This window comes from Danaus plexippus, chromosome 8, assembly GCF_018135715.1.
Source record: "Danaus plexippus chromosome 8, MEX_DaPlex, whole genome shotgun sequence".
NCBI classification, from domain to species: Eukaryota; Metazoa; Arthropoda; class Insecta; order Lepidoptera; family Nymphalidae; genus Danaus; species Danaus plexippus.
Window position 1 is genome coordinate 7256347 of NC_083542.1, and position 27310 is coordinate 7283656.

A 27310-nucleotide genomic window follows, 5' to 3' on the forward strand; every position below is an offset into this window, starting at 1 on the left:
CTCTAAAATACTAATCAGGAAAGGTAATCAAAATGATAAATGAGGTCTGAGGTATAGAATCAAGGCTTATCAAAAAAAATATATAAATCTGTTTTATTTACTCCTATTAAAAAGAGCGTTTTGCACAAAGGAGACACAATACTTTGTAATGCCGACAAATATAATGAACTTGTAACAGTTAATTTAAAAAAAAGAAATTTACTACAATTATAAATAACTTCAAACAAAGCCACAGGGCCGCAATGATAAGTATTTATATAAAAACGTATACTTGAAAGATACCTAGATTTCATGCTTTTAAAGCCAAAAACACAAATACCTCCATATAATTAAAACCATTCAAATGCCTCCAAATATTATTTTCACAACATATTTTTTATTCCAAGCTGTTCAAAAACAATGTTCAGTAAAAAGTTTACGGAAAGATATTGTGAACTATTCCATTCCATGCTTTTTGCACACAAAATAAATATAAAAAAGGTGTCACAGGCCTTATCGTTTATAAGCGACCTCACCTTCAACAGTACCTTACCTTTACTTATCGTTGTAATACTTCAAACTGTTTTAAATAAAAAATATAAAATTCCTGAAATATTCCTAGTTATCAAAAAAAACTTATATTGAAAGAATTTTTAATAGTCGTTTGTAATTAATACATTATTAAAATTATGTATAGGTATGCTATAATTTTATTGCATGTTGTTATAAATTTGGCGATCTACAAGTTTCCCAAACATCCGAAACAAATTTTGCAAAAAATATTATTATAGCTTTTAAACGAAACTTCAATGATATTGATAAAAGGCTGTCTCAAAGATATCATTTTATTATTTAGTTATGGATTATTTACATGCATTGAAATAACATATTTATTTTTAATAGTAAAATTAAAACCTTTATTGGAATCGACTTGCTTATTTTGATCTTCAATTAGCTAAAATTTTCTCCTGACTGAAACAAGATACCTCAGGAAATTCATAAAAAATGTATAAGGTCATTCAAAATTGAATGAAGCCTTAGTATATATACGACACAATGGACAGTGTTAGACTTGATTAGAATGTCGTATATAGAATTTGTTACTTCTATGCAATGTCAAAATTTTAGACGAGCTTAGCAGAGTTTTAATTTTTAGAAGTGATCCTGTATATGTTCTTTAGTTGTTGTTCTAAGGAAAGTGATGATTGTCTATAAATCAGCACTTAATGGGCATCAATTTATTTCGCTTGGTACCAACCAACAGATTGTTTATTGGAATGCAATTCCAAGTTTAACAAGATGCAGCTGCGCCTGACATTTATAAATATATCAGCGAATGAAACTGATCGTTTTGGCAATTGTGCGTCCTTAATTATTATATCCACTGAGCTCACGTGATTAGAATCTAAGTGGATAATCATATTAATAATTTATATGTGTGGACGGTTGAGACAAACGAGAGAAACACCGTCATAATCTAGCGTGAAAAAAGTTAATACTTTTTCACAGTAATAGCTATAAAATTATTTTTGTTGTTCGTTTAAAACATGGCCGTCATCCGTGCAAAGAGTATAAAATTATAACAGATTAAAGTTACCTCGATGAATTATCAAACTAAAAAAAATAGATTGTTATAAAGGAGGTTGTATATTGAAACTTTCTTCATATGAACACAATATACAATTTAGTCCCATACATCGAAATGACAGTTAAGTCATTCAATTGATATTAACGGTTCGCGTTACAACTGACTGGCAAGAGGCATTACGGTTCCTATAATATAGAGTAAGTGTAACAATAACATAACGCTAGGTACAAATCTCATTACTGTTATAATATGGTTTCATTATTACCGAGGCCTGATTACTGGGAAAATAGTAATCCAAATATATATGGGTGTGTGTGTGTTATATATTTTCGGTTTGTTTACAATGAAAGGTTAATAGAAAATGACCTACAAAATAGTTAATTTTCCATAAGTATTTTATATCTAAAAACAAAATTCATTATAAATGTCTGAAATTTTAAAAGACATTAAACTGAAAACTAATTAAGATCGTAATCCGGTACGGTTATATAACCAGTCCATAACTTTTATCTAGATATCATTTAAAAAAAATTTAATTCTCTTCGTCTGTAGAAGAAATATAATCCTATAATATAATCTATTGTCAGAATACAATAAATATCATTCGAGTAGGTACGTAGTGGCTGAGTAAACGGACAGGAAGAAAAAAACTTAATTAGTGAAAGTCAATCTCAAAATAAAAGATTATGCAATTCTAAAGCGTACCTTAACACAATTAGAATCGACGTTAAATCAGATTAAACTCTTTTTGGTATGAAACTTAATCTAAATAAAAATTATAATTCCCAAGTCGGGGCATATCACGCCTGACATTTGCCACGTCTCGATGAATCAATTGTCTCCAAATGACCCCGTGTCCGGACTGACAAATAGCATGTGGAGGGGCAGATTTATGCACTGTTTTCATTGTACGACGCACGGCTTCCAAACATGACGCACGTGATCTTTATACTAGATATTATTCTTACAAATATTACGTTCCGAGAAATAAGTAAAACTACAAACGTATTTATAAAGAAATTATTTTGCTTTCAATGTGTAACATAAATTAATGCTTAGTATTATTGACATTATAAAAATGATTATCTACATAGTTTATTTGTCTACGTTAATTACAAAACGTTTCCAATTACGTACACTGATTTTTTCCGGTGAAAACAGCTCAATGGATTTTCTATGTTGTTTTATTGTTAATAAATATTTTGCAAACAATGTTTCATTCAGAATTATTTGATGTGACAACTGCTAGTGAAATCGAGGACAAAGTATATAGGTATGTTGTAGGTACGTAGGATGGATATTTGTTAATTTTTAATCAAAAATATCTGAACAAACTTTCATAAAACCTTTGTCATACAAATTACGTTTTAAAAAACAATATTATTTTTAAATATAGAACTCTCTATTTATATTGAGAATTTATAGAAAGATTCCGTTCCCATATTTCCAAGAATTCGTCATGACCATATAGATTTTAAAATGTTCTCATTATTATAGTTGTCGAATAAGGTAATCACAAAAAGTAAAGTTTATATGACAAGTATTTTTTAAATGTCAAATATCTCAATTTGATTGAATTACTTTTCTGTCCGTTTGTTTGTCTATCAAGATCTTATCACATGAACGCTTGTATAGAAATATCGAATATTTAAGTATTTAATAATCAGAACGATTAAAACCTTCGAGCAATCATAAATCAAAGTTCTAATTAATGCAATCTAAAGATAACATCGTTTATGCTCCATTTATTATGCATATTTCACTGGCCAAGCAAAATTTTTTATAATTTAAATTAAAATTCTGACTATATTTGTAGTTATATAAGAAAAAAGTCCTCTTTTCAAACCTTTGTATATTAATAAGGCAACAGTCTTTCGACGGTAAACCAAAGTTTAACTAATTTATACGTGAGAGTGATGATCTACACCTACCTTTATTTACCTAATAATTCGTTGACAGAATTATGCTGTCAAACATCTATCACTTCACCTGTTTTATACAGAGCGGTCGTTGAAGAGGAACTTTTTTTATATTTTTAGCATATTTAGAATATAATTTATATTGAATTTTCAAAATGTTTTAGGTTTATCAGGTATAGTGTGAGTTTACAAAACCTTCGTAAATGCTTACCACATCGTTGTACAATAAATATTTTCAATGTTCCAACGTATAGCGCTGCGTTAACAACTATCACATATTCTCATGACAAATCAAATTAATGATATATAAACAAATTTAAATGCAGGAATGCACTTTAACTAAAACAATTATAAGCATAAAGGTTTATTTTTAATTTTATCGATTGCACATTATACGCCTGATTGATATCCGACATGTTTTAATTTTATGTATTTTGAATTGGTCACATATAGTAATAATAATTTACCATAAAGTTAGTCTTTAGGCATAACAAATTTTATTCTTAAAAAGTCAATATTAAATTATTTCGTTTGTAAACATTCTAGTCTTTTTTCGTTTTTACAAAAAAAAAAAACTACCTCGTTGACTTTATTTTTTTACTACAAACAAAAACTAACTTCTTCCAATCGAAAAGTCTACTTCATTTCCATTACTTTAATTTATCAATACACTTTTTTTACAACAGTAATTTAAACGTAAACTTGTAGCAAAAAACTAGTATCACTAGACGCGATAGCGAGAATTAAAAAAAAGTAAATTAATTATGTTTAATACATTTGCCTATCGGTCAAATTGAAATGCTTCTGCAATTTCAAAGCCACGTGTTAAATTATTAAAAAATAATTTGAAGTATCTTAGGTAATTGATATCTTGTTAAAGATCAGCGAGTTCAGGCCAGCGAGTACAATTCATATGATATAAAATTAAAAAAAATCCTGTGATTTATCCCTAGTATCATCCCTAGTATTGGATTAAATGAAAAACTATAAGCGTATATTTATAAGGAATATATGATAGACAACTTCTATCACCTCATATGTATGTTTGGTCTTAGTTTACAGTTTCACGAAACACACTGAGCGTCTGTAACTTATTCTTAAACCTTACCATGTTAATACTATTGACATAGGTTAATAAAAAACGTATGGTAGGTAGGTTATTAAATGTGAAATGGGAAACGATCCGTATGTAGTGTAAGGATGCAAAACTTGCACTATGCTTACTGCGATGTCTCGGTTGTGTGTGATGTAAAGAAATTCCGAGAAAAATTATACCGTGTATTTTTCTGATTATTGTAATAAATAATCTATCCCTATGATAAACATTATAGTAAAATTTCATTATAATCGATACAGTAGTTTCTTTATAATTTGGTAACAAACATATTTATGTATTTTAAAATATTCTAATTACATAATCTTTAATATCGTAATTCATACCACCATGGCCGTACCATGACCACCGAAATCAACTCGGCGTCACTCTTATTTATACAATGATTGATTTCTAAGAGCAGTCATAAGTTTTTTTTATTCATTTAATCTTAAACGTAATAAATAAATAATTAATAAATTATAATCTATCCCTATAAAATAAGTTGAATTGTAGGTGTTAACTACAAACGCTGTTATGCAGGAATAGGTCGTAACTCGTAAGTAATATCGATTATTATTGTTTTAATATAATTTTACTCAAGCCTTATAATATCCTGCTTATTTATTAGAAGATATAAAGCTCTACTCAATATATTGACAACAGCCTACAGCGTTTACGCAACATAAGATTTTTTTTTTATTATAGATTTTACGCACTATTTTTCTTGTTGTAACCACAGAATTAATCTAAGTATCTACAGATTTGCTCAATAATTTCGACACTTCTTTCATGAACACGGAGTTCAGAGTAGAAAATTTCGTTTAGGAACATACAAATAAGTAGAGCACAATGATGTATTTTTCTAGAGTAAAATTTGACATATTTGTTAAGCAAACTAATTGTAAGCATTATTAACACACAACACTGCCCATTGAGTTGCCAGTTATAATTTTTTTTTTTTTTTTGTAAATGTTTTTACGGCTCTGGATACGAGTCCTTTTGAGCCTTATCGTTACACCAGTTATAATTTCCATACAGGGTGTTACTATCTCAAAAAAAAAATAACAACCATTATATTGCAAAATTATATTGTAATGATCTAAAAGATAAACGATGATCAAATAAATGTACATGTGAAAGTAACTTTGAACACGTGTATTAGGTTTAATTTGCCAAACTATATAATGTATCCAAGAAACAAAATAACTCGAGCAAAACCTGGAAACAAAGTAGGATTTAAGTTTATTCGTTTTGACACGTTGACATGTCCTTTATATATACAATAAAAAAAAAATTACAACTTCATTGTTTGAAACATATTTGTTTTACTATCGCGATATTTAAATATTCTAAGCGGATTACGTTAAATAAATGAAATTGAATAAATATTCGAAAAGAACAACCAAATTATAATTATTTTGGAAACGTCATACTTACTTCCGTTTATACTTAGTATATATATAACTTAGAAATATCATAAGCGCGAATCAGAACAATGTCCCTGTCTTATCTGTTAGCACCATTAAAATTAACTTAGCATACGTAATGGAAGTTTAATGAAGTTATAGTTATTTAAATGCTGAGAAGACGTGGAATTATATCGATAGTTACTTTTATTACCTTCACTATTAACTCTGTATGTTATCAATAACTCTTCAAACGAACTCATTATTAAGAGACAATTACGTTACTTAAATTAGGCGCCTATTGAATAAACAGTAGGTATACATGTAACATGTTTTAAGATCTTGTCTAAATATTACTTTTATACCTATAAATAAAACAATTGAATTAATAGTAGGTTTTAATTATTAGAAATAATATATGTGTAACGTTTAAAGAAAAAAAGACTGTCATTAGAATTTTTATATTATGTTATTTTAGAAGATACATATAAGTCATAATTTACTATGAAAAATTTGCTTTAATTAAAATAATGTAAGCGTTACTTCAGTTTCATATAAATATAAAATCTTAAACGTATTCAGGTTAAGTAGACATCCCAGACAGAATTTATGTTTACCAAACATTACATTCGCAAAAATACCTCAGTTTTCCTGCGATTCAAGAACACGAATGTAGCAACATACCTATTAATAAAACAGAAATTCACTAACGTTTATACAACATTATAACCAAAGAGTTTTATTTAAAAGATTAAATACCTTATTTATTCGTATTTAAAGTTAAATCTTCACGAAATTCAATAAAAATATATATGTAGTTTTATATATTGTAATAGATTTACTCCATAATTTGAACAAAGCGATGATTCCTTCTTTCTCAGGCGAACGGAGTTTGCCTGCGTCTAAGTCCCCTACTACTTACAATTTCGACATCTTAGTTGAAAGAGTTTATAGGCTTTTTCTGGGTTAGTGCATACAATCTAAACTCTTAAGCTCCATATTTTGTACTCATGAATATTAATGAGAATTAACAAAAGCGTTAAAATCCGAATAAATGAAATATTTTTTAATGTTTCCTTTTATGTAATATATATTATAAATATAAAAAAATGTTGTTTTTTTTTTGAATTTAATACAATGGAAATAACAAAACAGACATTCGTATTTGAAATATGTTTTGTGTTACGTTATCAATACTTCAACAATATCATGTTACTTATAAATGTATTTTATTATTACGAAATTTATTTAAAATTAACATTTTGACTATAATACTGATATAGAACCATGGGTATACATTTTGCGATGTTATAAAATAGTATATACTATATAAAATTATCAAAAATTGTTATAGAAAACAAGCGTATTAAAAAAAAATTTGATTGTTATTTAATAACATATAATTTTATAAATCACGTGATATCAAGAATATCTATGTTCTGCATAATCATTGAACTGAAAGCCGAATAAGTAAATAGTCAATAGTGAAGTTGGCCCAAAGTTCGGAGCGAACAATGTACTTTAAGTTACTTTGGAAAACATTTACTTGGTGTAAGATGGAATTTCAATCAAAATAGATTTCAGTTTGATAGACGAATTCATCTGGCAGTGTCGTTCATGATTCATGAGATTCAAAAATCATTATTACATTAAAATTAAATCGTAACTAATAAATTGTTCATTGCTGATCGAGAACCGTGAAACCATTGCTATTATAATTGAAAAATGTCTCAAATGCGATTACGTTATGGCATAACAATGAAATTTCACGATAATTAGAACAATCAAAACGTATAGAACAATATTGAAGTACAGTAAAAGCAATAATTTATAAACAGTGCATGTTTACAATAAACAGTCGTATTACAGACCAGTTGTAAGCAGTACGGTGGGCGACATCAGCTTTTACTTTCATTGTAGCCCGTATTACGTAATGTGGGACTGCATCCTAGATTTGAATTATGTAAACTGGCAAGACTATGCTCGTTGAGCTTACCAATAGACATCGGTCACGGTTGTAATTCCGTTATTGAAAGCGGATAACATTTATGTTCTTGGATTTGTAAAACAAAACTATTATCTTAATTTTCCTTGTTTATTTTGTTAAAATAATTTTCTTATTGTTGTTTAGATCTTATATTATTATGTCATCTTGCTTTCGTTGCTTATTTACTTAAAATAATAATACGTATATGTGGAAGGGAAAGTCTATTTTTTGTTAATTAATAAATATTGATGAAACTATTAACTGATTACCAATCTTATGTAATAAATGGTATAGCATGTAATGTGTATGTGTGCATATTATAAACATAAAATTAACGCTTGAACACACATACATTTTTATCAACGGCTGCAAAATAAAAAAAAAATTAATTTACATATATGTACATAATCTTAATTTCTTTGAGTATCAAAAGTGACGTCCACGAATAATTCGGATATACTAATATAAAAATATTTTTAAATGATATTTGAATTACTTTACAACTCTTAACATGATATGACGAATGATATTATAATAGAACTATTAAGTAAAATGGGCTAAACAGTAAACAATATAAATATATTAAGTAATGACTCCAAGAATTACGTATATACAAAATAATAAATATGTATTAAATTTAAACCAAAACTTTTACTTTCAATGACAAATAAGATTCGCATAAATCTCAGTATACAAATGCCTTCTTCAGCAGATATAAGATTTCTTAAGGAAATCGAAGTTCATATTAAATGCTGTGGTAGGAAACCGCAGTGACTTCCTTCATAAAATTAAATAGACTAAATAATTATCACCAAAAATAGACATACAATGAGATTTGGATGATAAAACGTTATCAAAATGCATACACACCTTTGAATAGAAGCCGGCAAATAGTATCTTCAAACAAAACACCGTAGAAATTTTACGAAGAATAAAAAAAAATGTATTCAAATATTAAAACAATGTATTATTTTACAATTACAACACTTTAATTACAGTTTAAGTCATACAGATTAATTTATTTATATGTAGTTATAAAGTTGACGAACTTGTCGTAAACATTTACGAGGAATGCTGGCACGGACGCGCGCAGTCCACACAGCCTCGCAGTTATCACTGAGTTGGGAACTTGAGAATTGAGGTAGAAAACGAAGCGCACGAAGTTCCTATTGGCTACAACGTTCGCGTGGACGAATGTTTAAAATAATTAGACCAGGACTATTGTTGTTTCCTGTCATATTGGAACGGTACTTTATGGATATCACGTTCTTAAATAAGCAGAGCGTGAACATTTTTGACAATGATAGCTCTATAATGAATGCTATAGTCGAAAGAGGCATGTTCTTAATTTAAAAAAAAATCAGGACATTTTAACATTATAACATAAATTATTTATGTGAAAAATATGTCAAGGATGTTAGACACATTATATTAACCGTATATTAAATAATCGTATTATTCGTTTTATTTATCTTACAATTTAGAATGTAGTTTCATTAATATTCATTTATTCGTATTGTACAAAATGTGTATATAAAGTTCTATGCGGTTATTTAACACCCGAACCAAAAAAATGGGTGCTATAAGTTAGACGTCGATGTATCCGTCTTTGACACCGTATCTCTCAAACGGATCTACCCATTAGGATGGGGTTTTTTTCATTTAAAAGATAATACCCTTGCGATGGTTCTTAGGTATGGTTGACTAATACTGAACCAGTAGTCTAACTGTATCAACTCCTTGCCGTAATGAAATAATACGACAATTGACAATTGATTTATAAGGATTTCAATCCTTTAATTTTAAAAATTTAAAAGCAAAATTAACACAAACTGACAATAAGCTAAATGAAATTAATCATTGAACGTTAATAGTACTTTTGTTTATTAAAACTATTCGTAAGTATTTTACAGATTCCTTAATATAACTTTCTGGTAGTCATCTTCTGTTCTTAGACTATAGTTCCATAATTTTAACTAAAACAGATTACATATATTTCTTTCTCTGAATCATAATTTACATTATATATTTTCTGACTAAATCATAAAATATTTTTTTTTATTCATCCACAAACTAACTTTTACAAATGAGTCATCCGTATGAATCACCTTTTAGATTATACGATGAGCATTAAGAAGCCTTCTAAATTAACCCTCTGTGAACACTGCAAACCAAATACATATATACATTGCACAATCTTCTTTTACAATAAGTACAACTTAATAGAAATTCCTGTTTTTTTTTCCTTCAACAGTATTTTTTTTAGTACGTTTTAAGCAAGATGATATCATTTTTATCGTAAATATTAAGTCGAAGTTGTTAAAGGTAAAACAATGATGTGTTACAAATAATAGATTTCTAATTTAAATTTTACAAGGGATCGTTGGAGTGCAATCCTAAATCACCATACACATTTTCAATGTTAATGTGAATTTACACAAATTTCATATTGACATAAGATTAAGAAAGATGTACCTATGATTGTCATATTATCAATTTTAAAGAGAATCATTTTAAAATTCCATGTTAATCATTAGTCACTATCTCTGCAAATATAGTGGAGATATTTGTTTAATATTATCCTAGCACTAATAAACACTATCTCCGAGTCTACATATAAATTATTTTATTTCGAAAAGATGATCCTAAAACCGAACTAAAAAATGTAATTAAGACCATAAACTTTATAATTACCATGATAAAAAGTTAAAAAAATGATATTTCTAGTTCTAATTTCAAGGTCAAGTCCAAGTAATAAGAATCCGTAATCCGTAGACAAAATATGAACAGATCTTTACACATTGTCACATATTTTTACGTAAAGTATTAAAGTGTACGGGTATTTTCCACTATTGGTTATTCTGTTACGGCATCACTAATCGAGCATTAAAAATAATAAAATTTTGCACATTGTACCGATTTATTTGTTTATTTTTTAACTTTTCTGGATGATTATAGGAAATTGCACTGACGATATCCAATTTATCATAGATTACAATTGTGATTAAATTATATGCATGCACAATTGATTTCCAACGTTGAAGGATTTTGCTTCTATTCTCTAAAATTTTCCCTCTTACAAGCGATGTAACAATTTTTAAAGGGTTAATTTAATTCGATCAGAAGTTTAAGAGACCTTTATTTTATATTATTTTAAGAAACAGTTGAAACTTCTGTAAATATAGTTTTTGAGACGTTAAAAATATGTAATTTAAACTGTTTACTACTGGTCAAAAATAATCCTCGTTTTTTTTATAAATCCTTGACGTCAAGTATTTGTGAACAGAAAGGAATTCAAAAAAAAACCTTATCTGCCAAAAAAATAGTTTCTGCAAAATCACAATCCCTCATTAGGTAGAAATAGTTTAGCGGAAGTCCCCTGTGATAGAGCTCTTAGGGTCCGTGACCCTATCTTTGTTAACTGCACAATTTATTTGGTCTTAATAGTTACTCTTTGCCTTTTTGTATGACACACAGAAAATGTTACCAAGAAGTTAAAAATATTTATAAGCAATTTAATAAAATTATCATCATTACATTTAAATGCACAATTACAAAAAAAAAACATTTTATTACCATATAAATTTATAATGCTATAATAACAATAACAAACTACTGTATGTAATAATATGAAACATAAATTCAGACAACAATAGTCGCTTTAATCAGAATGAAATGCTATTCTTAAATACTAACAGCAAATAATATTACCTTTTATTGATTTTAAAAGTCAATTGCGTGGTAATGTTTAATATTGTTTTCTCTTCAACTCCATTAAATTAAATCGAAAAACGAAACTAAATCCCTACTAAATGTAATATAAAAAAATATTATTATATATATGTATAAACATTAAAATTTAAGAAAATGTATGCATTATGAAATCGGAGAAAATAATTGACAAAACTCTTTAAAAGAAAATTTTTTGTGACATGGTTTGTTATCTGTATTGAATTTTTACCTTGTAACAACAAATAGGAACACGGACTTTCGCAATTTAAAATGCAAAGGTGTATTGCATGTAGTTAACTTAGATCGAAAATTTTTTTCATTAAAACAAAAATGGATACAATAGTCATAATAAGTAAATTTTAATAACTGTGCTTTCTATTTTAGTGAAAAGTAATTTATAAAATCTCGTAATTCTAGTTTGTACATATGTATATTAATAAACTTTTATGTAGAATATCGTTTATAACTTTTGACATGAATTTAAATTTGTAACGACTATTTTTAACATTACTCAAAAAGGTATCGCATCTCACATTAGAGACACATTTATTTACAAAACTAACTAAAGGTATAAGTTGAATGACTTAACTTATACCCTTTATATTAAAACAAGACTTACGTATGTTTCGGAATTGGTCATTCTTAATTTAATTAAATTTGACATTGCTCTCGGTTTACTAAATTTATTGAACGAAATATCCTGGTAATAAATTATTTATAATATATATATATATATATATATATATATATATTTTTATACCAACTTAAAAATTCACAATTCATGCATATGTACATTTTTATTGTATCTAATGTTTAAGTAAAGAAAATTATCTTATTATTTAAAAGTTAAATGGCAGAAGTTAACTTTTTAAAATAAGTTTTAATATTGACTTTTTAAACAAAGTTTGAAATATTTTATCTTTAGTCGGTGAACTATTTCGAATATTTCATACATTACTAAACGTATGTTCATTTGCCAGGTTGTCAGCATTGGTCTTTTCAGCGCTGCTAACGTCATCTATTGAACAGTATCGAAAGACAGAATGTACTAAAACAAACAGTATACATTTTAATCTTAATTTCTTTTTAAGTATTTTTTTAATGTAGTATAAAATTTTAAGTTATTTTCTCTTGACACAAGACGAGAGTGTTAAAAATTACAATTTAAATGAATTATGTTGTATTAACAAAAAACTCCCACAAAATCTCCGAATGTGATGTTGGCAGAATTGTATATGACAAACTTTCGTTCTCTTCGGCCATAGTGGGAATGTGTTTAATTGATAATATCTATTTATTAAAATTCATTTTATCAAAATAAGTGATTAGTACTTAAAGTTGTATATCTCTTATCATAGGATAAGACTCTTTTTGTATGTGTGAAACTATTAAAAAATCGAAAATATAGTGATACCCATCGTCGAGAAAAATGTTATTGTGTGCTAAGTTTCATAATGGCGGTCTGTCGCGTCCCCCGCGCCTCCATTTCGATGACAGTCAAATTATGACAATGCCGATACGTAAATTCCTAAAAAGTGCAATGTTTTCATAACTGTTATACCTAGTGTAGTGATAAATCAAATCTATAAAGACTTAAAATGAATCAGGATCACCACAATATAAACACGGGTGGTGGCCAGCCACCAGGCAATTCTGAGGTTCGCATAGTTTGTTGTTTTTTAATGGAAGCTGTCTTATTAAACAAATGTTTGTATGATATTTTTATCATTATTGCAGCCTCAAACTCAGAGAGTTCAATCATCGCAGCAGCAACAGCAGCAGCAAACACAAAATAACAGTTTAACTCCCACAACATCTGCCACTGATTTACGGGTCAATTCGGCGGCAGTAAACGTTGCTTTGTCAAGCGTAGCTAAATATTGGGTGTTTACTAATTTGTTTCCGGGTCCAATACCTCAGGTGTCAGTGTATGGCGTGCCCACTGGTGCAAGAATTGAAAATGGAAAACCTGTACAGGTATATTATATTATTGCTTGTTAAATTTTGTTTTAAAAAACCGAATTCTTCCATTGTTTTTGTCTAAAGCTTCTATTATTTCTATTTGTTTTAGGAATAAACTTACAAAATAAATTATTATTAGAAATATGAATTTTTTTTTGTATATTTTGTGGTTATATTACTGTTAGTGTTGTGGTTACAGATATTATAGATAATAATAAGAATAATTCGCTGTATAAGAATAACTAATATATATATATATATACTAATAGTGTAAGTGAATAACTCATTTGTAGTAAATGAACTCACTGGTACTAAATGAAAAAAAATTGTCACTTACAGTTTAATTTCAACCATATAAGCATTTCAGGATCTAGGTCAAGCGCATGCTAGTATCTTGAATGGTGATCCTAGTATTATACTAGGTCATGCAGGACAACCCCAGGTCACAGTATCAGCTGCGGGACAACAGATTCCTGTCTCCCAGATAATCGCAACTCAATCAACACAAGGACATGGTAAATATTGTTTACATTACATCCTTACAAGTAATGACGTCTATGAATATTATTACTCACATAGATTTATAAACATATTATAGTATTTATAATACAATGTTAAAACTTATGTAATAAGTAATTCACACATTTATACCCAAATATAATCAAATATTTGTCACAATTTTGTCATAGATATCGGACATAGTTGTATTGCATAAAAAATTCTTATCTCATGTTCAATATTGACATAAATTAGACAGATAGAATAACCAATGTGGTTTTTTTTAGTTAAATTTATATATTATTCACTACAAATGAGAAGATTTCATATAATTTTTCACCCAATGCTGATTATATCAACTTAAACAGATTATCTAGAGATAAAAGTTTGATAAGTTGATAGTTCTCACGTATGTCATGTATTTGAAGAGCCCTTTACAGAAGGTCAGAACTTTTTTTCTTAAAAGATAGTAGGGTCTAACATACATATTATTTATATTTAAATTCTCATTGAATATATGCTTAAATTACTTGTATTCAAAAAAAATAATTATTACATATAACTTTAACTGAGAACTCAGTAAGGTTAATATTTTTTTAAATAGATTTATTACAAAAAAAAAACCTGAAATCTAAAACAATGAAAATATAGCAATAAAAGATATAACTATGCAGCAGTGGAGGACATTTTTACCTCATGTTTACATTTTAATATTGTGAAAAGAATTTATGTTGTTGCACATAAAATGATGCCATACATAATAGATTAATAACTTTTAAAGTCTGCACACATTTTAGTATCAAATAAAGTATTTGAGAACTAAAACTTTAGATTCACTCTGAATATAATAATTATAAATGCGTAGATAACAATACATGGTGGGAAACTAAATGTACCAGCTAGCAACATAAATAGGAAACGGTACAGCATCTGAGACACAGTCCGTTTTGTGACATTAGTATTATTTAAAAGATATTTATGTGTTTACATAAATGTCTTGTTGTGTAATTTAAAAATAGCTTATTATTAATCTTGTTCAATAGTTAGTTTCCATTAACTGTCTCTGATTATTAATGTGCGATCTACCTTCTTATTTTATGGTGTTTTTATACATACACTATGTTCTACTAGACACATTTTGATACATACTTGGCCATAATTTTTTTGCACTGAAATTTTTACTTTTTTTTTTATTTATCATCATTTTTTAGGTCACTACTTACTGTCATTGTTTTTACTTATTGTATGTAGGGCATAACAAAGAGAACCTAAAATATCATTCTTTATATATTATTATTATTAGGATACATTTTAAGGTACTTGTGCTGTAAAAAAAAATATATATATATTGATATGAACGTGTTCGTTTCCAGATTCGCTGGTCGGTCACGGGTCGGGTGAATCGGGCGGTTCGCTGGCAACACCCTCGCAGGTACCCAATCGGGTCGAGTTTGTACAACATAACGTTGACATGGTAAACACGTCGTCTTGACGGCTAGCATACGCTGTTGTATAGTCGGCTGTTGGCTATACTTGATGTCTAATGGTGGTTATCGGTACCTGTGCATTTGGAACTGATGAATTAACACACGGACTGTACCACAAGCATGCATCGTTACACTTCATATGGAGCATTTCATGTTGTTCCTTCATAAACCTAAGCTTATACTATCATGGCTAGAGATTTATGATTAGAATATTATAAAGTGACCATATGTGGAGTAGCGATGCTAGCTCATGGTAGGGTCACTGGTATATCATATACTTACAAGGTGAAGCAACAAGTTCCTAACTACGGTTAAGAAGTATAAGACGTTGTGTAGCAAGTAGTTAGATGGAATACCTTATTACAATATAAAATGTCATATAGCTCGGTCTAATCAGTACTGTACTTACTGTACTGTACTTTTAACATATGTCTCTTCACGCATGGAAACTATAATTGGAGAACGAGTGATTTTTTTAAACAAATCGAGTTGGTACCTATATTCACCATTCAGTAGGCACAGGTTCTTACTGGCTCAGTGTAAACGCCATAGACATAGGTATGTAATGGATGCATGAAGTAGTTCCACTACTCGGATATTATGAGTTTTACTTTCATTTCAATTCTATAACATTTTATCTAAATCTAAATGTTGTCTGAACAGCATGTCCTCTGTATCGTCGTAGATAGTCACACGCATGAATCGAAAATTTAAAATGATTATTCTTATTTCTTCAAAAATATATTTATTCATTTTTTATTAACCAATAACAAACATTGTGACGTTGGACGTACTTGTAGTACTTTAAATTAAAATTCGAATAGGTCTAACAAAAATGGTCAGTCTTACTAATAGTTAATGTGGGATTAACTTGTACTATAACATACAGTTTGTTTTAGGAATTATTATACTTTCACGATCTAACTACTTTTTCATATTCTTGTGAAGTCTCATATCGTGTGTGTATTCTAAACAACAACAAACAAATCAAAAGTATGCACAACAATGTAGTTAACATGTCATAAGTTTTGCTGAAAATAATAAAAAAAAATTAAATAATAATTATGGCCTAAATTAAAATGTATTGGACAGTGATTTATCTTTATCTGATTCCAAACTATGTAGTTCGTTTTTAGTGTCACGTCATGTGAAAATAAGTGAGGTTAAAAATTATTATATTTCCATTTTTGATTTTAAATTTAAAAAATATGCTTTAACTGATAAATATTTACTTAGAAAACAATGTATCTATTTTTGTTCTACCTTAATACTGGTAATATATACTTCTTAACTTGCTGGTACCCTCAACTTTGTCTGCATAGTGTGATAAAATATTAACACTTAACTGTGCAAAAAACATACTAGTCAATACAATGATATTACAAATCATTACTTATAATATTGCGATTATTTTAGATAGTCTAAGAATTGTAAATTTAAATATAATTACACGCAAGTGCAGACATCTTTTGTTCAAATTCTATTTATGAAACTTATAATTTTCACCAGAGATATCTGGCTTAATACGATAGTTTTACCTATTACAATGTGAGAACATGTTAGGGTAATACAAATGTTTCTTACAATAGCTAAATAGTAAATACTTTTCATTTCAAAAACCAAAAAAACGTACATCAACGGCCTATTATGATACCAATTATTCTTAATAATTAGATATTTTTTTCTAATTAACTAAATCACAGCCATTTAAGCACCTAATCTATGAGTAATACCTTGTTCTTATTTCTATATATTTTAAAACATTTGATCTTCAGTTATAGAATACAATGTTTACATTTCTTTATGTAAATACTTGGAGTTTTTCCAATAACGTCAACAACACGTTTTTTTATATCTATCTTTCTCTCTGATCTAATCACAAACAAAACATCACATCCAGGGTCACCACTCGCAGCAGCATCTGATGCAACAACAGCTAGCCATGGCAAGACCCGACCACGCCAATCAACAGGTCTGTTTATTACTTATATACAAATATTTATATGATCACGGATATTATATAATTCACATACACGTGCTATACATTTTATGTATATAACATTCCTGTCGGCGCTTCATGTTTATATATGTACTCACATTATCAATTAATATTTTTAACATTAATATCACGATGCATTTACTAGCTTATGTTTGTAAGTTTGTATGTTAATGCAGCTTTTTTATTATTAAATATGTAATTTTCTATATTCACGCGGCTTTTTCATCATAAACAGGTCAGTGAGGTAAGTAACAGTAGTGCTGTGTGAGAGCTTATATCGACATATTATAATATGTATTATTTCTTTATGTTCATAGTTTATACTAAAGCCTCTGACGTAATTATTATTTCAAGAACTATTAGTGTTATGAATCCTTTGAAAGTTTTATGGGAGAAAAAGAAATATATATGTTAATGTATGTATGTATATGTTTTAATATATAAATATTTTTAATTATTATTTATTTAACATCAAATAATTATAATTTACTATGAAAAGTCTAAACCATATTAAAAAATATTTTTTACGAATTACTTTATTATATTCATAATTAATTATTGTAATTTAAATTCTGACTAACTTTTTTTTTTTTAATCATATAAATTGTACAATGGTGTTTATCAGAATCCCGATTGTAAACATTATGTTCATATCTTTGGGCGAATTTCCTTGTAAAAAAAATATCAGCTTATTAAATATAATATGAAACATCAAGTTATAAGTAAAAGAAATTGATAGAAATAAACCGGCAAGCCTCATGTAAAAAAATGTTCATAGATCCAGCTCACTGTGAGCGAGGATGGGATAGTAACAGTGGTGGAGCCGGGCGGAAACAAGTTGGTTGACAAAGAAGAACTACACGAGACTATAAAGATGCCCACAGATCATACACTCACTGTACACCAACTGCAACAGATTGTTGGACATCATCAGGTAAATAAACATTTTAAATATACTGTATATAAAAAAATCTAATATAGATATGGGATTGCTACTAATAATTTTTTACATTCTCATAGTTATAAAAGTAAATGAAATTTTCATTACGTACATGTGATATTCAAAATTCTATTCACTGTTTATGCTTCCGACACTATGTTTATAGTTTGTTAATATATTGAGCAGTATTATTCAACACATTACACATATCTCAACTGATGGGGTTTAGACCACGAGTCATATAATGTGTAAAGGGTTAGCCGATTTAAAATAACAATTTTCTTCAACTCTTTTCCTCTAAAATTCTTAATATAGGTGTTAGACAGCGTGGTTCGCATCGAGCAGGCCACGGGCGAGCCGGCGAACATACTTGTGACTCAAAATCCCGACGGTACCACCTCCATAGAAACTAGCGCCGCAGACCCGTTGACGGTCAAGGATGAAAAAGGAACTAAAATGGAGACCGCACAGTTCGCCATACCAGCCGAAATCAAAGACATCAAGGGCATTGACCTTAAGGTCTGTCGCAAATCACATAATAATATATTTATGTTCCAATATTAATTGTTACTTATTTACTGATTCCGAATAGAGAATATTTTAAATTGTATCTGAAAATTACTTATCTAATCACTTGAACCCAAATCTGATTTTGTTTTTGTTTAGCATTGTAAGAATATTCTTCAGAGGAAAAAAGACTTTCAATTAATAAATTTCTTCTTGGAGTCAGTTGATATTGAAAAAAAAATGTGAAGAGGTAATTCATCTTGTTTTCAGAGTGCGATGGGTATGGAAGGCGCTGTGGTAAAGATATCAACTGGCTCCGAACAACACGATCTACACACCATGTATAAAGTTAATGTCGAAGATTTATCACAGTTGTTAGCCTATCATGAGGTCTTTGGAAAATTAAACACTGAGGGACAACCCCAAGCTAAGGTGCAGTTTAACAATGATATTATTATTATTACAAGTATTATTTAATGTGTCATTATTTAAAATATTGGTCTCTGTTGTAGGTGATAAACGAAGTGGAAGTTGAGGCCGGAACTAGCGCTGCCATGTCGGAAGCGGAGTCATCTCCCGGCCATCATTCTTGTGATATATGCGGGAAAATATTCCAGTTCAGATATCAACTTATAGTACACAGGTAATAAATACATTGAAAATATAATATGAAATAATAATGCATACTAATTCATCTGTATATAGATAGAAATGCCTTATTGAAATACCGATCTGGGTTGTCATTTATTGACTTATTTTTTAGGATGAATTCTATATATAAAACGTAAAAATTTTAGATGGAGTGTATATATAAAAATATATACGTAATAATATGTTTTTTACGCAGACGGTACCATGGCGAAAACAAACCACATACATGTCAAGTGTGCGGGTCCGCTTTCGCTAATCCAGTTGAACTGTCCAAACATGGGAAATGTCATTTGGGTGAGACAAATTGTATATTCTTATATGTATGAGATATGACGCCGCCGGAAAACATAATTCCCAAGTTGACAAACAAAATTAGAATAACATACAGAAAAAAAACTCTCTAAAATCATTGATAAATGAATAAAAAATATATTATGGCACGTATAGACAATATATGCCATAATACATATATCGAATTTTTGCTAGTCCATACTCTATCCTACATAGCGTCGAGTCGGCCGTATGTTTATTTGTGATTCTAATACATTTGTGTATACAGCGGGAGATCCGACCGAGCGCCAGGCCAAACGTCTTGCTCAGGACAAACCGTATGCTTGTTCTACTTGCCACAAGACGTTCTCGCGTAAGGAACACCTCGATAACCACGTGCGAAGTCACACTGGAGAAACACCCTATAGGTATACACTCCTTATTTTTATAGAATGTACTTGAGCATCTTTTATTTAATTCGGTATTATTAACTAAAGAAAAATACATTTAGTATTCTGAGCATTTTTCTGTTAATATAATACCCGATTTCCACTTACTCAAAGCAATAACAAAATTAATTAAGAATGATTTATATTGTCAGATGTCAGTTCTGCGCCAAGACGTTCACTCGCAAGGAGCACATGGTGAACCACGTCCGTAAACACACGGGCGAGACTCCGCACCGCTGTGAGATCTGCAAGAAGAGCTTCACGAGGAAGGAGCACTTCATGAACCACGTCATGTGGCATACCGGTACGTTGAACTATGATACAATATGACAGTACATATACAAAATAACAGTCACTACGTAGACGTAGGGTAGACCTTGGACAGATTCTTCTATAGGATAACACGTTAAGTGGTGAGTATGAATACTATATAACTGCAAGTATTAAAATATCTTCGGTGCAGTCACGAGCAATACTTAACGTAAGTACATATTCTATGTGAATTAAAAATCTATTTCTTTTGCTATTGCTTACTATCTTTTAAACTAGTGAAATGTTTGATTTTTTATTTAAAATTCAAATCGATGAATATAAATGTTTATTGTGGCATCAAACATAGCACTAATGTACGATAAGCGATGGGATTGTCTTAGATGCGTGGGATGAATGATAAGAATCAGCGATGGACCTATGCTATTATGTATTTATCCTAACCTTGTTATTTTAAGTAGCCAATTCGATGTTAGTTGTCCAATAGAAGCATGTTTTACAATTTCTTTACTTATATAATTTTAATGTATATTTTTGACATTCCTAACAAATATTTTATTCTTTTCAAAAAATCTTATTTTAACTTTGGTTACCGTACTATGTAACACATTAAGGAATACCGAAGCTTGCACCAATCTAAAGGTAGTAACAGTGGTGCAGAAAGTAGAACAATTTAATGATTCAACTATTTAAATTTAAAAAAAAATTATATAAGTACAAAAATCATTACTAACACCATCCCATTGAACTATCGGCAGACGTATACGCAATACTTGTAACATAGTTGCATCATTGATTGTTAACATATTATTTTCTGCCCCACAAAACTAGGTGAAACACCGCACCATTGTCAAATATGCGGCAAGAAGTATACTAGGAAGGAGCATTTAGTGAACCATATGAGATCCCATACAAACGATACTCCCTTCAGATGCGATCTGTGCGGCAAATCATTCACCAGAAAGGAACACTTCACCAATCATATATTGTGGCACACTGGTTAGTATATACCAACATTATATTTAAGCTACAACACCAGCATACAACAATAAACACATAAGTTTTCTTAAGCAACTCGTTATAAGGTTTCCAATTTAATCTTATATGTTTCCACAAAATTTGTTCGTGTATTTCTATGATTATTTTGGGATTTTATAGAGTTTTGTTATAAAAATATATTACAATTTTTGTTAAGATCAGAATTAGACACGTGAAACGAAATATTCTACAACTGCGACTTGGAAGACATTTTGAATTACATGGACAATCTCTTTTTACTGTTCTTTTTTAGATATATCGAACATTCTGAATTGTATAGAACTTATTTTATTAATCATTTAAAATTTAAATCACCGCTTTTAACCTAAGGAATGCATAATACATGCTTCGAACTGTGAAACAATTTATTTTATGTATATACATAATTGTGCCTTGAATTAGAGTGTAGTAACTAGACTTAAAGTAAAAATTGTTCTCAGGTGAGACTCCCCACCGCTGCGACTTCTGTTCGAAGACTTTTACCCGTAAGGAGCATCTTTTAAACCACGTGCGACAACACACGGGCGAGTCTCCGCACCGCTGTAACTACTGCGCCAAGTCATTCACACGGCGAGAACATCTCGTGAACCACGTGAGGCAACATACTGGCGAGACGCCATTCCAGTGTGGATACTGCCCTAAGGCTTTCACTAGAAAGGATCATCTTGGTCAGTTTGAATGCAAAATAGGATTTTTATCCTATAGGTTTTAAATAATTTTTATTAAAATTTGTTATATAATCTGTTTAGTACCGATTATTAGGTTACTTAATTTGTAACCAAGTTTTTAAAGATCGTATAAAATAAATTCCCTTAGTTCTGTAAGTTTCCTACTAATGTTCAAAGAAATTATTACTATGAATGTTGGTCTGTGTGATTGCGATAGAAAAACCTTCAACACTATGAAGATTCCTAAAGGATCGTTATTTTTTTCTCATCTATATATTAAATCATTGATTTCCACATACAGAATTTTCATGTTATATAAAGAATTATAAATCCAAACTCTCTATTATTCTTCGTACAGTAAACCACGTCCGGCAGCATACTGGGGAGTCTCCACATAAATGTTCCTTCTGCACGAAGTCTTTTACTCGCAAGGAACATTTGACCAACCACGTGCGTCAACACACAGGAGAATCTCCGCATCGGTGTATTTATTGCTCCAAATCTTTCACTAGAAAAGAACATTTAACTAATCACATTAGGTAAGTAAAACTACTGTAATAGGCTTACTCTATAACCGTTGGTGTTCGTACGTTATGGATGTCATATGACGTGCAATGAGCTTATTGTAATTTAAACGCATGTATATTACGGTGATGGCTATCTTTTACGGTGTGTTGATTGTAAATGTTTAGGGTTAAATTAGTTTTGGCTGGAATATATGTGGGAGTTCTGTTATATGAATACTGCTATCGGTGTTAGCGATAAATAGAAATAAAACTTTCTCTCATTTCTATTATTTTATCTGATTATACGTATAATGTAAGGGCGCTTTATTTTCATATGTTTTTTCCACTACTATAAATACCAACACATTTTTAAACACTTAACCAGTATATGCTTGACTATAACATACAATCGCATGCGCTAACTAAACCCATATCCATATAAAAAACAACGTCATTTGTGGGAAGTCCCAGCCCTTGCATTGTGCATTCCGATTCGGGCGTATCTTCCCACAAATTGTAATCGGAATGTACTCTGTACAGACAACATACGGGCGAGACTCCTCACAAGTGCACGTACTGTCCGCGTGCGTTCGCGAGGAAGGAACACCTCAACCAGCACGTGAGGCAGCACGTGGGCGACTCCCCGCACACCTGCTCCTACTGCCAGAAGACCTTCTCCAGGAAGGAACATCTAGTAACTCACGTCCGGTATGTTATGACTAGAATAAAGTTAAACATTACAACAACGTTTCTTATATGGATATGATGTCATAGAACATAACAACATGCTCCTCTCTCAGTGTTCATATGTAATATAATTTAGTATGACTAATGTTCTATTTATTACGTATAGACAACACACGGGTGAGACTCCATTCAAATGCACCTTCTGCGCCAAATCGTTCAGTCGAAAAGAGCATCTAACGAATCACGTTCATCTTCATACCGGCGAAACGCCGCACAAATGCCCCTTCTGTACCAAGACGTTCTCGAGGAAGGAACACTTGACTAATCATGTTAGGTGAGATCTTGATACACTTTAATCAAAACTCATTATCAAATTACAACCTAAACTATCAAAATCTGACGTTGATTTCATGTTATTTTATAGGATCCACACAGGAGAATCTCCACATCGATGTGAATTCTGTCAGAAGACATTTACCCGTAAGGAGCATTTGACGAACCATCTAAAGCAACACACCGGCGACACGCCGCACGCCTGCAAAGTGTGCTCCAAACCATTCACTAGAAAAGAACATCTCATTACTCACATGAGGTATTAAGGAAAACTTGTTACTGTTACAGGATCTAATCAAGTTTTAAATTTTCATCATTTAATATCTGTATGTGCAAACATTGATAAATAATCACAATCACATTCTGTCAGGTCTCACAGCTGTGGCGAGCGACCATATAGTTGTGGCGAATGCGGCAAATCCTTCCCTCTGAAGGGCAACCTATTATTCCATGAGCGATCTCACAACAAAAACAACGCAGCTAACAAGCCGTTCCGATGTGATGTGTGCTCCAAAGAGTTTATGTGCAAAGGTAAAAAGTCCAGTTACTTAGCAGTTGCTTCCTAATCTCCAATTAGATTATTTTCAAACAAAAGTTAATTCGAAAATTGAAAATTGTATATAATAATGATGTTTCTTATATTCTATTCTACAGGTCATCTAGTAACACATAAGAGAACTCACACGGACACTGAAACACCGGCCGCTGAAACGGCTCCAGAAGATGATTGCGGAGATTTCACAAAATGCGAAAAAGACGCTGATAGACCTGAACGAAAGCACGACATTAGGTACGTATTCCTCTACATGTTTATGAAATGAATATAGTTTTTTTTTTTCTAACATCGAATCTTAAACGTAATTTATACCCAGACTATATGTAACTTTTATCACTCCAGGACAACAACAGAAAATAGACCAGCGGAAACGAATGTCACAAGCAATCAGCCAACAAATACAGCAGTGATGCAAATAACTAGCCAGGTAATGTATTTAATACATATGAATTAAGTATATATTGTTATAGTGTAACTTAGGAAAGATTTTATTCAACAGGAAGTTAGAACGTGCCCCACAACAAGCACGCCATCTGTTGCCGGTACATACACACATACAAATACCCATCACAGTGGAACGATAACACACCATCCAGTGTCCGTGAATTACTAGCATACTAAATTGGACACCAATATCGCTGTCTTGGACAGATAATATGAACTTAACTGGCCATAAATTTTAAACTCTGCAAAATTGAAGCTACGTTTAAGTTAATGTCCAGTTACCTACATCAAATAACTTTTTCGCTTGGAAAGAACTATATATTAAGTGTAGTGGTGGTTCATTAATATAAATAACTAAATTAAAGTATAAAAACTATTTTTCAAAATGTTTGCGGATGTGAATACTATAGATGTAAACAATGTAAACTAGTATGTAAAGAAAATATTTCATTAGTTTTATTATAAATTAAAATACGATATAATTTTTATGTTAATCATACGGCTTGCACTTTATAAAATTATGTAATATATAGTCTGATTTAGTATATTTTATAACACAGCTAATTTGTGATTTAAGATAGTGGTTCTGGTTTAAATCCTATATTATATTTAGAGCTTACTTATATTAAGGTTTATACAAGTCTTCATTTCTATTTACATTTAATATGCAGTTTATCAGAGTAACAACTGTTTCCACACCTAACACCTAGTTCTGTGTAACAATTAAATAATCTATCATACAGTTGCATCTATAACATATTAACAAAGCAAAATAATATTAAAACCTAATGCAATACATACATTCCTCGTTGTAAGCCTTGGTCAATACACAATATATTATGAGATGGTTTTTTTTGTTCCGGCTTATAGAGATTGAAAAGCAATTTGTTTAACACCCATACATTTGTATGTTATATTTTTTATTTTGCAAATATTTTATTTACAATGTAAATAGGGACCAGGGAGCAAGATGTCTATTAAAACAATACGGTGAAATACTTATAACACTATATAATTTATTTATTTACTTTTTATTCTCATATACTTTAATCATTAGTCTTATAGTTATTCTTTGCCATTTATGTACAGTACAACGTGTGATAAATTGATAGTTTCTTAAGGCTGGAATTGTATAGATGTTACTGGTGGTTTATATGCTTAGCTTAGTTGACCCACCAGTAGGAGAAGTGGTGTTGTAATCACTTCTATGATCACTGTAACAGCTTGTATATCATAGTTTGTAATTAAATGTAAATATAAGACCTATGTCATAGTTATATATAGTATACATAAGTTAAATATATCATTTATGTTATGCTATTTTATGGAGATATTATGTGTTAGATTGTGGGATTTTACGATTTTAAATCACCTGGTACGTTACTTTAGTTACTTTTATAACTCTGTGCTATCAGCGAGATAAACCATCAATATGATAAACATTGTCTCTCAGGTGGTGCCACTTTTATTTATATTTTATAGAAGATAAAAACTTTATATAGACCATAGTAAGTACTAAAATCTTAAATTATGTTCAGTAATTTGATATGGATGAGATTAAAATGTAAAAGAAATGTGTCTTTTATTTCAATTGCTCTTTATATTTAATTTAGTATTAGGCTAATACTCTTCATACTTTTTATAACTCGTTCCAAAAATTGTGGTGTTTCGAGTTTAACTCCATAGCAGATCTATTGATTTCTACCCCTTTTTAATATGGAATCCATTTTCCTTTCGATGGTTCTTAGCTGTGTTGGGTTAAATTGGTCCAAAAACGTAAAATCTATACTCCAAAATGATATAAGACATTTTCACCTTAAGGGCTTGATGGGTGCTAATATAATCATTAAATTGCAATTAATGCATTTGCCCATTTGGTGGATTTTTCTGTTTAATATGATTTTTAGTTACACACAATTTATCTAAGGATACCAAAAACCCAGTTTTTATATTTAACTAGCTGTGCCCGCGACTTCGTTCGCGTAGAAAAAGTACCTTACTCCAAAATTTCTTCATAAACAATGTTAGAAGTCGTATTAGCAGTTTCAGGGAGTATAAACAAGCTTCTTGCATTGCTCACTCGAGATAAAGCTATATATAACGGTCCATGAGTAAAACGTTGTACGCAGATCTACACCGATACAACTCATGGCTTGTCCCTCGGAAATTAGTACATTAATTAAATACAACATGCCATTATTAAACCCATAAAGTGTTCAATGTCAGTAACTTTACATAATTTTGGTTCAAAGCAGTTTAGAAATATTCCCATGGGAATAAGACATTTTCCCGCGGTAAAAGGTACCCCAAAATCCTGCATCAGGTGATCAGCAAGCCC

At 30.0% G+C, this 27310-nt stretch overlaps 2 protein-coding genes across 6 annotated transcripts in view; one reads left to right on the forward strand and one right to left on the reverse strand.

Moving 5' to 3' along the window:
* LOC116772945 (extracellular serine/threonine protein CG31145) overlaps positions 1-9081 on the reverse strand; it is a 51714-nt gene extending 42633 nt beyond the window's left edge. The window contains exon 1 of the mRNA XM_032665284.2: positions 8846-9081. The gene's annotated coding sequence lies outside the window, so the exon portion shown is untranslated. The remainder of the gene's footprint in view (positions 1-8845) is intronic.
* A 3858-nt stretch (positions 9082-12939) lies between these two features.
* On the forward strand, positions 12940-26546 carry LOC116771253 (zinc finger protein 271-like). 5 transcript variants are annotated; one of them, XM_032663067.2, is made up of 22 exons: positions 12941-13365; positions 13445-13684; positions 14037-14184; positions 15541-15641; positions 17555-17626; positions 18432-18587; positions 18909-19112; positions 19371-19532; positions 19613-19743; positions 19948-20045; positions 20311-20449; positions 20623-20774; positions 21572-21739; positions 22219-22446; positions 22805-22985; positions 23493-23660; positions 23806-23973; positions 24064-24231; positions 24343-24503; positions 24627-24762; positions 24871-24955; positions 25028-26546. In XM_032663067.2, the coding sequence occupies exons 1-22, from the start codon at positions 13306-13308 to the stop codon at positions 25139-25141; spliced, it is 3240 nt and encodes a 1079-aa protein (XP_032518958.2). In that variant the 5' UTR covers positions 12941-13305; the 3' UTR covers positions 25142-26546. The 5 variants fall into 5 exon arrangements, with proteins under 5 accessions (XP_061377161.1, XP_032518958.2, XP_032518973.2 ...); XM_032663082.2 differs by having other exon boundaries at positions 15541-15599; XM_061521176.1 differs by lacking the exon at positions 21572-21739.
* Positions 26547-27310: the final 764 nt, after the last annotated feature.

What these genes read in the sequence shown, in the direction of transcription:
- LOC116771253 (XM_032663067.2), top strand. Translation starts at nt 13,306, where the DNA reads ATGAATCAGGATCACCACAATATAAACACGGGTGGTGGCCAGCCACCA. An exon ending in CACTAGAAAGGATCATCTTG is followed by an intron (nt 22,447 to 22,804) that starts GTCAGTTTGAAT and finishes TTCTTCGTACAG; the next exon opens with TAAACCACGTCCGGCAGCAT. An exon ending in CATTTAACTAATCACATTAG is followed by an intron (nt 22,986 to 23,492) that starts GTAAGTAAAACT and finishes TACTCTGTACAG; the next exon opens with ACAACATACGGGCGAGACTC.